The sequence below is a fragment of the Eretmochelys imbricata genome, chromosome 8, assembly GCF_965152235.1.
Source record: "Eretmochelys imbricata isolate rEreImb1 chromosome 8, rEreImb1.hap1, whole genome shotgun sequence".
In the NCBI taxonomy this organism is placed as follows: Eukaryota; Metazoa; Chordata; order Testudines; family Cheloniidae; genus Eretmochelys; species Eretmochelys imbricata.
In genome coordinates, this window is record NC_135579.1 from 105,847,504 (window position 1) to 105,864,020 (window position 16,517).

The 16,517-nt window shown below is 46.0% G+C and overlaps 1 protein-coding gene across 4 annotated transcripts in view; it reads right to left on the reverse strand.

The window, feature by feature from the left end:
- The window catches only part of RNF220 (ring finger protein 220), a 324,645-nt gene that overhangs the window by 12,335 nt on the left and 295,793 nt on the right, over positions 1-16,517 (reverse strand). For all 4 annotated transcript variants that reach the window (XM_077823455.1, XM_077823454.1, XM_077823453.1 and 1 more), the window contains 2 exons: positions 5,508-5,616; positions 4,059-4,133 (listed from right to left, as the gene is read on the reverse strand). In XM_077823455.1, the coding sequence (XP_077679581.1) occupies positions 4,059-4,133; positions 5,508-5,616 (184 nt within the window). The remainder of the gene's footprint in view (positions 1-4,058; positions 4,134-5,507; positions 5,617-16,517) is intronic.

Consider the following 16,517-nt stretch of genomic DNA (forward strand, 5'->3'; position numbering starts at 1 on the left):
GGCACTGGTGTGACTGCTGCCGGAACACTGTGTCTAGTGCTGGTGCCCACAATTCAAGAAGGATGTTGATAAATTGGAGAGGGTTCAGAGAAGAGCCTTGAGAATGATTAATAGATTAGACAACCTCCCTTCTAGTGACAGACTCCAGGAGCTCAGTCTATTTAGCTTACCAAAGAGAAGGTTAAGGGATGACATGATCACTGTTTATAAGTACCTACATGTGGAACAAATATTTAATACTGGGCTCTTCAATCTAGCAGAGGAAGGTCTAACATGATCCAATGGCTGGAAGTTGAAGCCAGACAAATTCAGACTGGAAATCAGGTGTAAAATTTTTACCAGCGAGGGTAATTAACCACTGGAACAATTTACCAAGGGTCATGGTGGATTCTCGATCACTGACAATTTTTAACTCAAGTTTGGATGTCTTTCTAAAAGATCTGCTTGAGGAATTCTTTTGTGAAGTTCTCTGGCCTGTGCTACACAGGAGGTCTCGTCTGGCTTTAGAATATAGGAATACTTTACTTAGAAATTCTCGGGCTAGGATTTGCAAGATCCTGGACAGGCTTCCAGTGTGACTTTGGGAAAAATCACTTAATGTTTGTACCTTGGTCTTCCTGTCTGTAAACTGGGGACAACGATACCTCTTCCTTCCCTGACTTGTGAGTGTTGCAGTGATGAGCCCCAGAGAAAAGCCTATAAGTAAAAACTAGCCCACAAATATGGTCTGAAAAAACAAAACAAAAACTGCAGACAAATTAAGCCAGTAAAGGTTAGTCTGATTACACCGGAAACCCAAGTAGGACCACACTGGCCCTAGGATATGGACATGTGCTTCCCACATCACTGTCCCTCTCCCATGTACTCAAAACCATACAGTGGCCTGACAGCTGAGAAAACTCAGACCCAGGCGCATGCCAATTGCTGACTCTTGGGCCCCGGCTGGTTAGTTATGTGCAGGCAGTGGGGTGAACAGTTAAGATGGACACTTGTTTAAAATGCTCTGACCGTTCATATATGCACCGATGGTTTCTCCCCAACTCAGAGAGGCCTCTGCAAAGCAGCATCTAGCCTGGCATCTCCCATTAGCGTTAAGAGGCACTGACCAAATCCTTCAGTTTCTCACACTCAGGATGCACCCGTAAAGTACAGCTCTATTCTGGTGAGTAAGTAGGAAGGGCCCTTCTTACTAACCAGGCCTGCATCCTGTGAGTATGCAACCAGATCTGCTGGCTTGAATCACTAACGCAAGCTAACACAGCAATGGGACGGAGAGGGGGAGTTTGCGCTGGCTCAGGTCTCATTCACAGAACTGTTAGCTACATTCCAAATGCAGAACATTTGTGTCCATAATGACTCTCCAACCCCGGGAAAGTCTGTGGGATCAGCTGGTAGAAAGCCATACGCAGGTTTTCACTTATAAACTCAGCAGATCTGATCCGGAGTCAGGCACACACACAGCATGAAGCCCCATGATGCCATTTTCAAAGTGCCTCTTTTTCAGAGCAGCACCTATTAAGGGCCCAATCCTGAGGGCTGCCCTGGACACAAATAGAAGTCAATGGGTGCTCAGCCCTAGGACAGTCTGGCTCTAGAAAATCTTCAGACCCTATAAGTTTTTAAAATTATTTCACCCTCCCTGCTCCATGGGGACTGATGTGGCCAGCAAGTGCCTTCCTGCAAGACGTTTGAAGCTTTGTCTCCCACTTTGATCCCTTGTTTCTAAGGCCTTAATATATATAACATAAGAAAATGTAATCTAACATTAGGTCTCAGCTGTGCATATAAAAACACAGGCATAGAAAATCTGGACTTTTCACTAAGGGGGATGGCAGATCTCCAGACAGTTCAGAAGCGGCCGGAAGCCCAACACAACTCACCCCCCCATAACTCCTATTAACTCCAACAAATTGTTTATTGCACAACAGAAGAAAAATGTTGCCCCTCTCCCCCCATCAAATCTTTCCATGTGTGCTGCACGCGTAGGCTATTTCTGCTTTCCCTGCCACCCCCACGGGGAGCTGGCTTTATACCCAGGGAAAGGTAACAGCCGCAATTATTACACACACTATCCCACAGCTCCTCGCTTGTTAAAGAAAACAAGAGTCCCTTTTGTGCCCGAAATAAAAGGAGATACCTTAATTAGAACAGTGCAGGTTAGTGAGTATTAAACACTGAGCCCAGCTGCTGTATGCCATTAAATTCATAAAAAAAAAAGGGGGTGGGGGTGGGGGAGGGCAGTCTTAACGAGATTACACACATTGACTTTGATCAAGACACAAAAGCACCAAGGCGTTCCAGGGTTTTTATTGCTGTCTTCGGGCTACATTTTAATGGTTACATTAGAAACATGAGAATGCAGGCTGGGAGATTTGGGAGAAGGGAGAGAGCCCGAGCATGCCTCGTGAAAGGTCCTGGTTTAATCAACTGCGGACTACAGGAAGAGGGTAGGGCTGGGGAACAGATGAGCAGCAACTTATTAATTGCTTCCCCCACACAAGTGCCAGCACCTAACCCAACGTCCTGCTGGAATATTCCCTTCCTTCCTGCCTGGTGAGAGCCAGGCTCTGGGCGTGGCCAATACACAGCAAACCCAGTCCCCATTTACCCCACCACACAGCAGTGTGGGGAGGGAGGGGTGAGACCAAATTTAATCACTCCTCTCCTTGGAAAAGTGAGCGTTAACCCCTTAATGCCAGGAGCACAATCTTCTAGGGATTCAGTCTTATTGCAGGCCGCAGGATGCTGTGAAGTTGTCAGTGGAACAAAGGGGCTTGACAGAAATTGAAGAGTGCCTGAGCCTCTGAAGGGCTCACAATAGGAGCTGCTGGCCTAAAAGACCATCTTGGGATGGCGGGGAGCAGAGGGGTGAAGGAAACGGAGGAATAAAATCCAACATGGAATAGAAATGCTCTATTCTCCGTTTGCAACCAGCACTGAAGAATTGGATTATACCTAGGATCAGCGGTGCATACCCTCATCTGAACACCTTACTGCTACGTAGCTGTGCAAGAGTCTTTTGCAATGTGCTGCTAAATGCCTAAAAAAGCCTGGGTAATCTAAGTAGTGACAGGGGTGTAGCTGAATAGCTAGAAAATACAGCCCCAGGACAGTTGAGTTACTGAGGTTACTACTGATACCCAGTGCTGCAGGCATTTCACCATCCCAGTAACTTTTCTCAGCCAAAATATTTAACAGGCGGTATCTAAAGGCCCATCGCCAGGTTAGCTGAAGCTCCAAATTTACAGTGTGTTCTGTAAAAATAAGACGTTACAGGACCTAACAGCAGCAGCTTTTAGAAGAGTGCTAGTCCCCATACATCATTTGCCACCCAACCCTGTAGCATCCTGCTAATGCCGAAGCACCACAAAGTGAAAGTGACTAGCTCAAATCTCCATTGCCCAGGCTGAGTGAAATGAGAGTTATGGTCAACATCAGCAGGGGATAATAAAAGTCAGGGTTAGGAAAGGAAAGGGCATCACTTTAACAAAATATTAATTTCAACACAAGCGTGTCCCTTTGAAACTAACAAAAACGCAAATTCTGGGGGCACTGGGCCACCTCTTCTACACTTCCAATAGTGCCCAATTTTCCAGACAATCAACCACACTAGTTAAAAACTGCATGATGCTGTTTCAATTATTCAGAAGAGGGGAAGGAAATAGCACCGATGGGTGCTGCACAGGCCAGTGGATCCCAGCTAAGTGGCTCTAAACTGGGGTCCAAGCTGCAGCTGCACAGTGCAGGAAACTCCTTTGGAAGTCAACAGGAATTCCACACGTGGCGCTGTTCCAGCACTGAGCCCTCCCATCAGTGAGTAAAGAGTGAGCAGGACCACTCTTCAGGGAGGGTAACTCAAGCCCAGCTCCGCCCAATGAAATCAAACCGGAAGGACTTAAATCTGACCAGTGTGTTTAATAAAAGTTTGGGCACCCCACATACGCAGAACCCCACTGAGCCCATTTCCTATTAAGCAAGAACCTCTCCTGCAATGTAAGCACATGTCTGGGGAGAGGGAGAAGTCTACGAGTCAATGAGAAAGCAGCCGAGTGCCTCACCAGAGTCCGCAGCCAGCATTCTTCACAGTGCACGTGCCAGCACTGAATGGAAGTCAGGGGCATTGTGTAAGAGTCCTGAAGAGAAAAAGCGAAGACATTCTCGTCACATAAAAAGCTGGCTGATTCCCAGCCTACAACTAGGTCACCAGGGTATTCGCTTTGGGGAGGGGGCAGGAGAAGAGGGCAGTTACCCATAATAAATGCTTCCCATTCCTCCCATCTTAATAAGAACACAGCTCAGGAGTTGCTCCATATACAGTGAGCCAGGTGTGATGCATCAGACAGAAACAAAGCACAGAAATCAGGCAAACTCTCACTGACTTCAGGACTGAGTGAAAACTAAGCAGGGATCTAAACTTTAGCTCAAGAGTAACAGAGGTGGAAAGTCTCCTGTAGGCCATTTCTTTGCCTGACAGAAGTCCATAACCCACCTGGTGGTGACATGGCTCAGCCTGGTTAGCTAGAGCGGTACATCTACACTGCAATTTTATAGCCCCGTGAGTCTGAGTCAGTAGACCTGGGCCAGCCATGGTTATTCCATGGGTCTTTTATAGTAGGGAAGTTGTGCCCACGTACCATTATTCCAATGGAAAGGTCACCAGATTGTGCAAGAGCAGAGATAAGGGATAAGATTAACTCTCATCACAGCTGCCCACTCTGCTGGAATAGCTTAACTAGCTACCAAGAATACTGTAGTCAGTATTTCAGCAGCACCTATTCGCGCGCTAGTCTTTTCAAGTGATTTATTAATGAGGGCAGGAATCAACAACAGACAGTACGTCAGCCCTAGAATCAGAGATGGGAGTCTGCCTGATCCATCTTGCACCAGCCGTTTCACTGGCAACTCCATCCAAGCAACATTTTCTTCTTCTATTGACCCATGGGACAAACAGAGCTCGGAAATAAAACCAGACGAGAGAGGCAAAAATCTGCAGGCTCTGAGCCATTAGAGGGAGCTGCAGCCCTTCTTTAGGGAAGCCAAAGCGACAACACACATAAAACTAACAGGACACAGGCAATTTTTAAATGCATAGGCAAAATTCTTGCCTTCAAGCCACATGGAGGGTCTCAAATCATGCATTCTCCTCTCCTTAGGGATGTGCAACTCTGCACATGCAGGAAGAGGAAAACGCAGGCACTTGGGAGTCTGCATGGTCAGTTTGAAAGGGGAATGCTGTCCCATGAAGTTAGAAATTTCTGCTCCTAACACAGACTGCTACAAACACCAATGAAATGATATAACTGATACACACACACAGAAACACCTGGAAAGAAACTTGCAACTCATTTAGCCAGAAAAAAGGAAGATATTTTTTCTTTGTGTAAGGACAGGGATGGATTCACCTTACCAAACTAGTAGGATTCACCCCTTTCCCCCACCTCAGCAAAGACAAGTCAAAGGTACCGAGACGTTTTCTGATTCATTGCCACAACTGGAGTGCTACTCACCATGCAAATGAGACATTTATAGCGGTCTCCACGGGAAAGCTGCCTTTCTAACTCCCGGACACGAGCCTTTAACGCTTCAAATGTTGTCACTGCAGAGTCTTCTGTAATTCTGCAAGAGATGATGAAAGTCAGGGCTACGTGGTAATGCTTTACAAAAGTTAAATTCATGGTCCTTTTGGTAGGTGCAGAAGATGCAGTGACAAGGTCCAAAGAAACAAATTCAGCATATGCAAAGGACTATTTGAAATGGAGGGTTATTAAGAAGCCCATGGTTTGCATTCTTTATGCCAGAAGCTCTGGCAAACACACTGGCATGTAAAGCCTCTGCAGAGATCTGAAAAAGAGAAGGATTTTGGGTAGGTAACATTATACAGAACGTGTTTAAGCAGAAACTAAATGGTGGAAACAGGAGTCACGGCCCTTTACTCCCTTCTTTCCCTATCACTGCAAGAGGCCCCAGGTCAATGTCATCCCAACAAAGCTCAAAGTGCTGCTCTAGAGCTGGGAAGGTGTGTTTCTCTCAAGAGCAAAAAGTAGTCATATCACATGGTGGTGACAGCACTCTTTCCTTTCCACTAGTACCTAAGGAGGATGTTAAATAGAAGCTATTAACATAGACATTTTGAAATAAGCAGCCCAGATAACTTGCATCCAAGAGTTTTAAAAGACCTGGCTCAGAAGACAGCTAATGCTGATTTTCAATATATCTTGGAATACTGGAGAAGTTCCAGAAGACTGGAAGAAAGCTAATGATGTGCCAGTATTTAAAAAGGGTAAACGGACTGACCTGGGTAATTATAGGCCTGTCAGTCTGACATCGATCCTGAGCAAGAAAATGGAGCGGGTCATAAAGAACTTGATTAATAAAAAATTAAAGGACTTGACTAGAGGTGATTATAATTAATTCCAATCAATGTGGATTTATGGAAAAGAGATCCTGCCAAATTAACTGGATACCTTTTTTTGATGAGATTACAAGTTTGGTTGGTAAAGGTAATAGTGTTGATGTAATATATTTAGACTTCTGTACAGCATTTGACCTGGTGCTACATGACATTTTGATTAAAAAACTATAGAGATGTTTAACAGGGCACATGTTAAATGGATTAAAAGCTGGCTAACTGATAGATCTCAAAATGTAATTGTAAATGGGGAATCATCATCCAGCAGGTGTGTTTCCAGTGAAGTCCTGCAGGGATCAGTTCTTGGCCCTACACTATTTAACATTTTTATCAATGATCTGGAAGAAAACATAAAATCATCCTTGATAAAGTTTGCGATGACAACAATTGGGGGAAGTGGTAAATAATGAAGAGGACAGTTTACTAATACAGAGCAATCTGAATACCTTGGTAAACTGGGCACAAGCAAAATGTAAATTTTAATATGGCTAAACGTAAATATATACTTTTAGGAACAAAGACTGTAGGCCATGCTTACAAGATGGGGGACTCTATCCCAGGAAGCAGTGACTCTGAAAAAAGATTTGGGGGTCATGGTGGATAATCAGCTGAACATGAGCTCCCAGTGTGATGTTGTGTCCGAAAGGGCTAATGCCATCGTGGGATGCATAAACAGGGGAATCTCGAGGAGGAGGAGTAGAGAGATTATTTTACCTCTGTATTTGGCACTGGTGGAACAGTGTGTCCAGTTCTGGTACCACAATTGAAAAAGGAGGTTGATAAATTGGAGAGGGTTCACAGAAGAGCCCAGAGGATGATTAAAGGATTAGAAAAACCTGCCTTCTAACGATAGAACCAAGGAGCTCAGTCTATTTAGCTTAACAAGGAGAAGGTTAAGGGGTGACTTGATTACAGTCTCTAAGTACCTATATGGGGAACATATTTGATAATGGGCTCTTCTACCTAGCAGAGAAAGGCATGACCCGATGCTACGGCAGCAAGTTGAAGCAAGACAAATTCAGACTGGAAATAAGGAATAAATGTTTAACCATGACAGTAAGTAACCACTAGAACAATGTCCCAACTGTCGGGGCAGATTCTCCATCACTGTCAATGTTTAAATCAAGGTTGGATGTTTATTTTAACAGACCTGCTCTAGGAGTTATTCGGGGAAGTTCTATGGCCTGTCTTATGCAGGACGTCAGATTAGATTCTCAGGGGTTCTCAAACTTCATTGCACCGCAACCCCCTTCTGACAACAAAAATTATTACATGACCCCAGGAGGGGGGGAGTAAAGCCTGAGCCCTCCCGAGCCCTGCCACCCCAGGTGGCGGGGCCGGGGCCAAAGCCTGAGCCCCCCTGCCCCTAGCAGGGAGCCTGTAACCTGAGCCCTGTCAATCAGGGCTGAAGGGGCTCAGGCTTTGACTTTGGCCCTGGGCAGAGCAAGTCTTAAGCCAGCCCTGGAGACCCCATTAAAACGGGATTTGTGACCCACTCTGGGGTTCCGACCCACAGTTTGAGAACCCCTGGGCTAGGTGATCATAATGGTCTCTTCTGGCCTTGGAATGTCTGAATCTAAAAACAGGTGGACTGTCGCTGTTGGGATACTGGCCCTGGTAGCTCGGGACATGAATGCCACACGTTACACCAGGACAGACAGGACGCAACAGGTTTCTGATCAATGAAGTCTCACTTTTCAGATTACTGTCACTGAAAAGGAGACGGGATGGAGCGGAAAGCCAAAGCTGCAGACACCATATCAAGGAGCTAGATCTAAAAGCAGCTTTGCAAGCCCTGCTTGCCCATTTGCCTGGGGTCATTTTTGACAGGCAGCAATATATTGTCACACAGGCTCTGTCATGAGGACAGGCAAAGATGTGTTCATGATTCTGCCAGGCAGACAGAAAGAGTTAGTTGGCAACTGAGAAACAGGCAGACAGCAACAGCAACACTGAGAAAATGGGATGGAAGATGAGAGCTTCTGAGAAGGGTGGAGAGGAAGAGGAGAAACACAGGCCTTTCCACTGTGTAGACATAACTAAGCTCCTTTTGACTTTCCTCTTAAAACCTTTTATAAGATATTGCAGTGGGGCTGTGGATAGAAAAGGAGTTCACTGCTGAGGAACAGTGGAGCAGTTTATAATTCATTCTAAGTTAATTTCAGGTCAAATCTATGCAGCTTCCACGTCAGAAGAACGGCAAGAAAAACCCACAATCTGAGAATGCAGAATTTATTCTATGTACTCTAGTAACACCGGTATCAGAAGCCAGTCCCTGTCCCAAAGCACTTATTTAGCAAATTGTGAGCTAACAGGTGGACACAGCAAGTGGTTTGAGGCAGGGGCCATCGAAACCATCATGACTGGGATAGTAAGCAGCAGTCCCAGAACACCCACGTACTTGTTGCTTTGTGTATTAGTAATTACCATCTCTAGTCAAGGCTCTGGAAACATAACTTAGATGGCCATCTTTCTGTTGACTCCTTATAAGCAGAATGGAATCTAGCTAGTTTCTCCCACTGCCACGTTGGCTGGGCAGAGCCAACACGTTGAAAAACCCTGGGTGTGGCAGGAAAGCAAGCAGCTAGGAATTACAGTGGAAATGGATCTGGCAGTAAAGGAGCTTCAGAGTCACTTTTCTGAGCAAAACCAGAGCTCAAGAGGGTGTAGATGGAAGGGGTACTGTAGGCCTATGTGGGGTTAGGAACAATCAGTACAGAGCATTCTTTGGACACAATCCGTGCAGAGCTCTCACAGCTCCAATTCTAGCCTGCAATGCAGGATGGGCCACCAATGTTAAGGCTGCCAAGAGCCTTCTCACTTGCCCACCTGACCTGGGCACTGCTGCACTTGAATGCTGAAGGATACAGCGAGACGACGTTGGAGGCAAATTCTCCCCTCTATCTCATGGAAGGCATGAGGAGATTTCTGATGGCATTTGAGCTCTGCCAGAAACCAGATCCTCTCCAGGTAACCAAGCAGAGGTGGGTGACAGGGAAAACTTCAGTGCTAATTGAACTCTTCCATGTTCACATTAAAAGAGAGAGTGTTTCTCTCTCAGTCCCAGCCCAACCAGAGTCAGAGTTTGAAAGGGAAATTTACCAGTGCAACAACTGGAGGGGATAGCAAATGGCTTGTTTAAAGAAGTTGAAAGGGCTGATCCCATCAGCCAATTTTGGAAAGTCGCTGAGATAATTGCGCCTGTCCAGTAATAAATGAATAAAAGCAGAAAAGGATGCTGAATAGAGAGAGAAGCAACAGCACTCAGAACCCGCCTGATACAATGGCCAATCAATAGGAGGGCTGCAGATCAGGGCGCTAGTTAGGTGGAAAATTACTGCACGGCTGTGTGCGTCACGCTGGAAGGATCCTGGACAATCAATGTGGGAGCTATCGATTTAGTTATTATCACTTCATATGCTCCAGACATTGTTAAATATACATTTATTAACAAGGCTGGGGTGCATTCAGTAGAGAGGGAGTTTTAACAAGTGCAACCTCTCCTAGCTCTGATCAAAGCTCAGCCACTAGAGCCTTTAACCTCCCGATTCCTCCCCGTCAAGCTCTACCTCAGAGCAAACCCTAAGGATCTAGTCAGTGGATAAGACCCTGCCCCATCTCGTGACTCGAGAGAGAGTATTTGGCCAGAAGTGCCCATCTCGCGGTTGCGATTTTGGGAAAGCCTTCTGGAGCAGCAGAAACAAAGGACTCGAGGCTCAGGGTCCAAACAAAATGAGAGCTACTCACACTGCTGCTTCCAGAGAAAGGGAGGAAATGAGGTCCACGGGAGAACCTTAGTACGTAGGAAACTGAAGCGTCTTCCGAGGAGGGGTAAAGAGAGGAGTCACTTCCCATGTGCCTGGCTCCAGCAGCGGCCACGCCCCTCAGAACACCGGCTGTTCAACTGACGTATTTTACCATCAACCAGCTGCATGTATCCTAAAGCTAAGCATCACTCAACAGCAATTCTTCCTGCAACAGGCAAGCTGGGAACTCCATCAGACACCTACCACCCCTTACACGTGTTTGTCTGGAGCAGACTGGCTTGTGCAGTGCTTAAGAAGCAAGTAATACCAGGGATAGGGAGTCAGGCACTGAAGGGGCACTGAAGGGGCACTGCTGGGTGAAAGCAGGTCATGTACAATTGTCCTGCTGGCCACAGAAAGCAGAATAACTAGCAGACAGTGCACGGCACGGGAGGTCAGGACTCCTAGGTTCCAGCCACAGCTCTATTGCTGTGTGATACCGGGAGAGTCATCTGACCCTTCGGCGTGACAGTTCTAAAATTTCACCCACATGGACAACCAGGCTCCCCAACTTTGGTAAACTACTTAGAGATCTAGGATGTACTATTGCTACTGAAGCTGTGAGGGCATGCTGTCTAGGTACGGCCTCTGGCACCAGCATTTCACCTCGTCATCACTGCCCGCTGCTTTGCTGCCATGTCTCCCTTTGCCTCTCCCAGTGGTAGGGATTCAGCACACACTTGTCTCTTGCATCCTGTAGCCAATAAAGGCCAGGAGCACCATAAAGCTGGCTCACTCAGTTTCAAGATAGAGGGTCCTATGCTCACAATGTTTACAGGTGCACAGTATCTGCCCTTTGGCTGGAGAACCACAGCAATGTGACCTGTAGCAGGGGAAAGAGGCACCTAAAGCTTCGTTGAAGATGAAGCTTTGACCAAAGCCATTCATGGTCTAGTCACTAGATTTTGTGGTCAACCAGACAGCCATGCAGCCACCCACGGCCGAGGCGGCTGTGTCTGTTGCAAGACAGGAAGGAGTTTTACGAAACTGGGGATACAGAATTTGGGAGAGTACCTAAAAATAGCATCAGAAGTATATTTCTGGAGCTTGTTCACAGAAGTTTTTTTTCTACACTGAAAAAGAGACACACTCCTCCCCACTACTATTTAGCAAACCCCAACTGAACACCTGCTCTGTTCAGGTACTGGATAGCAGAAGGACAAGGATGCACTACGCAAGAGAAAATGATCCATGTGTAAGTCAATTAGCACCATTACTCAGCTATCATGGGTTAGGAGAGTCAAGTCGTCCCCCCCCCGAACCCCCAACCCGCCCTCCACATCCCGTGGTCATTTGTAAAACGTTTGCATGCATGCGATCTTCGTTTCTTCAAATTAAACCAAGCAATTCCCACCAGACGTCCCAGTGGGCAATCACAAGCAATTCCGTTAATTAAATTATCTCTGATTCTGCAGCCCTGGAATCTCTCAATATACCGAGGATTGAGTTCTCGACAAAATACTTGACCAAAAGAAAAAATAATGCTGATGTCAGCGTGACTCACTTCTGTTATCCCTTCGCAACAGGTTACGACAGACTGCCCTTTGGGAAAAGCGGCAAGAGATGTCAGATCAAGATGAGCTCAGGAATCAGAGCTGTGTGTAGGGGGAAAAGTCTTCACCCTGCAGGATGCCTACTGCAGCCATTCTGCAGGGATTCACTGCACAGGACAGTTACACATAACAGGCAGAGAAGAATGCCATTGCATTCAATTCCCTGTGTATTCAGAAGCCAGGCTGTGATGCAAACCACAACAACATGAGGGACAGGGAAGCCTTCGGCATGGCAGGCTCTGAAAGGGCTCCACCTCCCTTGGATTTCACTGAAGGAACTCTGTCATCAAGCGCTCTCCGTAAAACATCCCTCTGGTTTGTTTATTTCAGCTGGGTATAAATTTTCCCTTCTTCATAAATAGTCACACTGTACAGAACATTCCATAAATTTTTACAGCTCCGGTTTGTATGTACCTTGTACAAACATTTAGCGCTGATTAAATGCACCACCAATAAAATTTCATGAGCTACTTTTGACACTTGATATTCTGACCTTCCTTCTCTTCCTTACACATTTATTTGTGTTTTCATTGAGGGCAGGTGGGAGAATTTACCGTACTTCAAACAAACTCATGGGCAATTGTTTTTAAATAGACTATTCATTCTTCTCAAGAAGCTTATGGGACAGAAAACACACTTCATTTTCTCTCGCTAAGGGCAGGGGTCCCGTCACTAGCCTACAATGGAATAATTTTTGGGGAAGGGAATGGATTTGATTGAATAGAATCATGATGCAACCAACAAAACAATGCAAATCCACAAGCACATAGTTGTGACCTTCCTTCCTTGCCACAACCCCTTCTTTCCTACCACTCAGTTTACATCTGAACTAGCCTGCAAGTTCTGTGGAGCAGGGATGGTGTTTTATTAGTCCGTAAAGCCCCTGCATCGCTCTGGTGCTGTGTAAATAGTAAGGGAGGGACTTACTCAGAATCCAGGAATGGCACAGTGTGATGAGGTAGCTTTGTCTCTCACTCCCATCCTACGTCAGTCTCAATACCAGCCACAGTCCTGCACCATCTAAAGGTCACAGCCTACTTCATCTTCTGAACCGTGAAGTTCGGTTCTTGGGGACCACAGAGTAAAAAACATTTTAGCTGACAGGCTAGCCTGTCACCCGCATTCACCTTTGTCTGCGCTCTCACCAGCAGAGGCCCTGATCCTGCAATCCAATCCATTCGGGCAGAGCCATGCGGAGTCCTGCTGAAGTCTCTGGCGCTCTGCACAGGTGCTCGTGTGGACAGGACTGCGGGATTGGAGCCAAAGGTAAAACAGCGTGTGACCAACAGCCAGGCAAAAAGGAACCTTCTACAGTCATAAATACTTTTTTATCCAGAGGGCTTGAAAAGGGGGCAAATGTGATACAACCACACAGTTTAAGAGCCTCAGGACTTTGCAGGAATTCCAGTGTCAGACATCTGTGGCAGACTGACTACATGGCAACCCAGAAGGTGTGGGCTACCAGTGGGGCAGATAAACTGGGCTTTTATTTCACTGGATGAGCAGCCGAGACAGAAGGGGCCAGATCCTTCGCAGGTATAAATCTGCCTGTCACTGAGAATGCCAGTGTGCAAGTGACTCTTCTGGCAAGACGTCAATATTTTAGAAGCTAGCTTCCCCATTACCAAACTAAAAATCTCATTTATTGGGTTTGTTTATAAACTAGCCTCCCTTAAAAAGGCTGATTTATAATCCCGTAAAGGACTGTCACATGTATTGGCACGGAGGCTAATTTATTGTCCTCTAGGGGAAAAAAAAAAAAAAAAGAAGCCCTCTTGCCTTGATTAATGTATGTTTTTGTATTGTAAGATATTAAAGAATGCTGCTTCACCTGTAATTATAGAGGAAAGTTTATTTTGGCGAAGTGCCCTGGCTCCTGGTTGCCAAGTTATGAATAATACAATGTTCCATCTTCTAATTTCCATGTTCTAAGTTGTGGATTCAGAGTGGGGTGCATGCAAGGGCACACACATGTTGGGCCAAGGCTCTAGGAGTCACGAGTGCCTCTATTTTATACTTGCTTGCACAACTTGTTAATACCAGCAGCTGCTTGCCAAGCTTGGAGTTCGCTTCTGACTAATTTCATCTTGATACAAACCAAAAACATGGTCTCTTTTCTCCCCGTAGAGGAATTATTTCTCTTACACTTGCATGCACCATCGCAATATCACTGAGGGGGCTTACCATCGCGGGGAGGCATTCTAAGCTGCATTTAGTTGGGACCTGGGTATAGATTCCCCAAACAATTAAACTTTGGAAGAATTAATTATGCTTTCACACTCCCCCTGCACACAGAGCCCAACAACATCTTTACAGAAGCAGGGAGGAAATTCAGGCGCTGGCTGATTTCTTTGGCCTGCATTTCATCAGGACACGTGCCCAGCCCCAGTCGAAACGGAACCAGATGGCACTACTGAACATTCAGAATGCAAGGAGCCTCTGAATCGGCATGTTTAGAGCTGTCTGTAGGGCTACATAGTATCCACTGGCCACCGAGACTGATTTAAACAGGAGGTTAGAGAAATGCTGAGCCTACGCCAAAATTCTAAGTGCGCCATTTGAGTGATTACGGTTCTACATGAAATCTGGGAGATAGTCTGTAAATCTGAATAAGGATGACCTCTGGAGTCTATGTCCCCTGTTCCAAAGAGAAAATAAATGCAATCGCATTGCTTTACCGAAAAACCTGCGGCGATCAAAGAAAGGTCTTACCCCAGAAGACTATTTTGATGCAGCAAGATTCTCTATTGAAGCAGCAGTGGCCATTTTAGGAAGCGATTTTCTAGGCAAAATTCCCAAATATGGATAATTTTATATCTGAGACTTTAATATGTCAGGTCGCCTTTCAATGCATTACCCAGACCGGTGCTGCTAGAAGTATTTCTAGCAGGGTTCACACACGGGCTCCCTGTTGCAACACAGGGGAAGCCTCCAAGGACAGCCTGTGCCGTTTGAAAATGCAGCTCTCCCCTTTAATGCGGCACCGTGGCACACGGAGACGACAGGTTGCCGCAGACAGTATTCCATCTTGTTCTAAGGGGATATCTAACACCGGAGCTGGAGCAGGAACTTCCAGCCTGGGTAGACAGATGCGCGCTAGCTCGGATTGAGCTAAAATACCTTACAAATAGCAGTGTTGCTGCGACGGTGTGAGCGGTGGGATGAGCCAGCTGCCCTGAGCGCGCAGCTAGTGTTTCTGACAGGACTGCGCTTGGCATAGCTGCCCCGTCGCACTGTCCAGACATGCCTATTTCTAGTGCACTAGCATGTGGGTATATCTGCCAGAGCTGGAAATTGCACCACCACCTCCAGTGTAGACACACCCTAAGGATGAACCGATCTGGATTACAACGGGGCATGTCACGCAGAGATCTGTAGTCTAAACAGGCTGCGCTTCTATATTAGAGAATGAAGGTGGCCGTAATCTACAATCTTCCAGGCTGCTACAGTAGCATCGTGAATTCAAAGAGCTCTGCAGCTTTCTCAGGCCTTTAGCCTCTAGTTGATACATTTTGCAGAACTGCCAATTAATGATAATTGATTGGGAGTTACCAGGGCGTCACGATAACATCTCCCCAAGGTAGTTTCCTGGAATCACACAGCCTGCCCTGGAACGTTTACACTTAGGCTATTGAATGTCTCCTTGTGTGCTGAATGAATGGACCAGAATTGGTGGCATTTCAGCTAGCCAGCTAGCTCCCTTGCTGTGAACAGAAGGCTGCATAATGCCACTGAAGGGGCCAATTGTATTTACATTAGGTTTCCTTATATTGAATTTTAACCAAGTGTTAGGCAAAAAGAAACCAGAAACCATCAGAAAGAGACAAAGCTGAAGAGCAATAATGGTCCACCCATAGGGCCATTTCCCCCTCTGCTCCAACCACTCACTTCCCATTTGGGTTAATCTAGATTGTACCAGTCATAAATGTACTAGATGGTAAACTCCTGGCTCAGGGACTCTCTTTATGAGTCTGTCCAGTGCCCAGCATAATGGAGAGCATGACCGTGACCTCTGAATGCTACCATGGTAGCCGTTAAACAGCTTAGAGGGCCAGAAATCTATATTCTAAGCCTTTTATTTTCTGGAGTTAGTACACACAAAACTAAAGCACTATTTTATATAGCGGCCACATAAAAAATTGGTACATAACAGGTAAGCACAGCCAGGTCTGCTAATGAAGCAGGGCCTAGCTGACAATGTACTGCCCAGGACAGGGTGTTTGGTCACACGCTGCTGAAGCCTCCATCCTCCAGTGAGCTGAATGAATATGGGCACATTCTGATCAAACTCAGAATTCAGCCTATGATTAATAATAATTCTTATTCATTATTTGTATTACAGTAGGGCCTAGGCGCCCCAGTGTGTGAGGCAGCACACAAACTAAGAAGGCAGTCCTGCCCCGTCAAGCTTACAATCTAGGAGAAAACATTCAATCAAATCCTTGAAATACTGCAAACAATGCAATGGGGTCAAGAGGCCCTGATCAGAGGCATCATTAAGTGCAAAAGGCTGATTTTAGGGCCAACTCTCTCTGACAAGCTGCTCACACATCCAAGAGCAGAATTAAACTGCAAGAAGGCAGCTGTTTGTGTTTTATAAGCTAAAGTTTCTCTTACCTATGGAATAACCCCAATATTTCACAGGGAATCATCATCCATCTAACTGAAATACCCTCTAACGGCCCATCAGCCTCATATCCCTTTTGAAATAGCACAGCTGAGCACTTGCTGGGCCACGATTTATTTTTT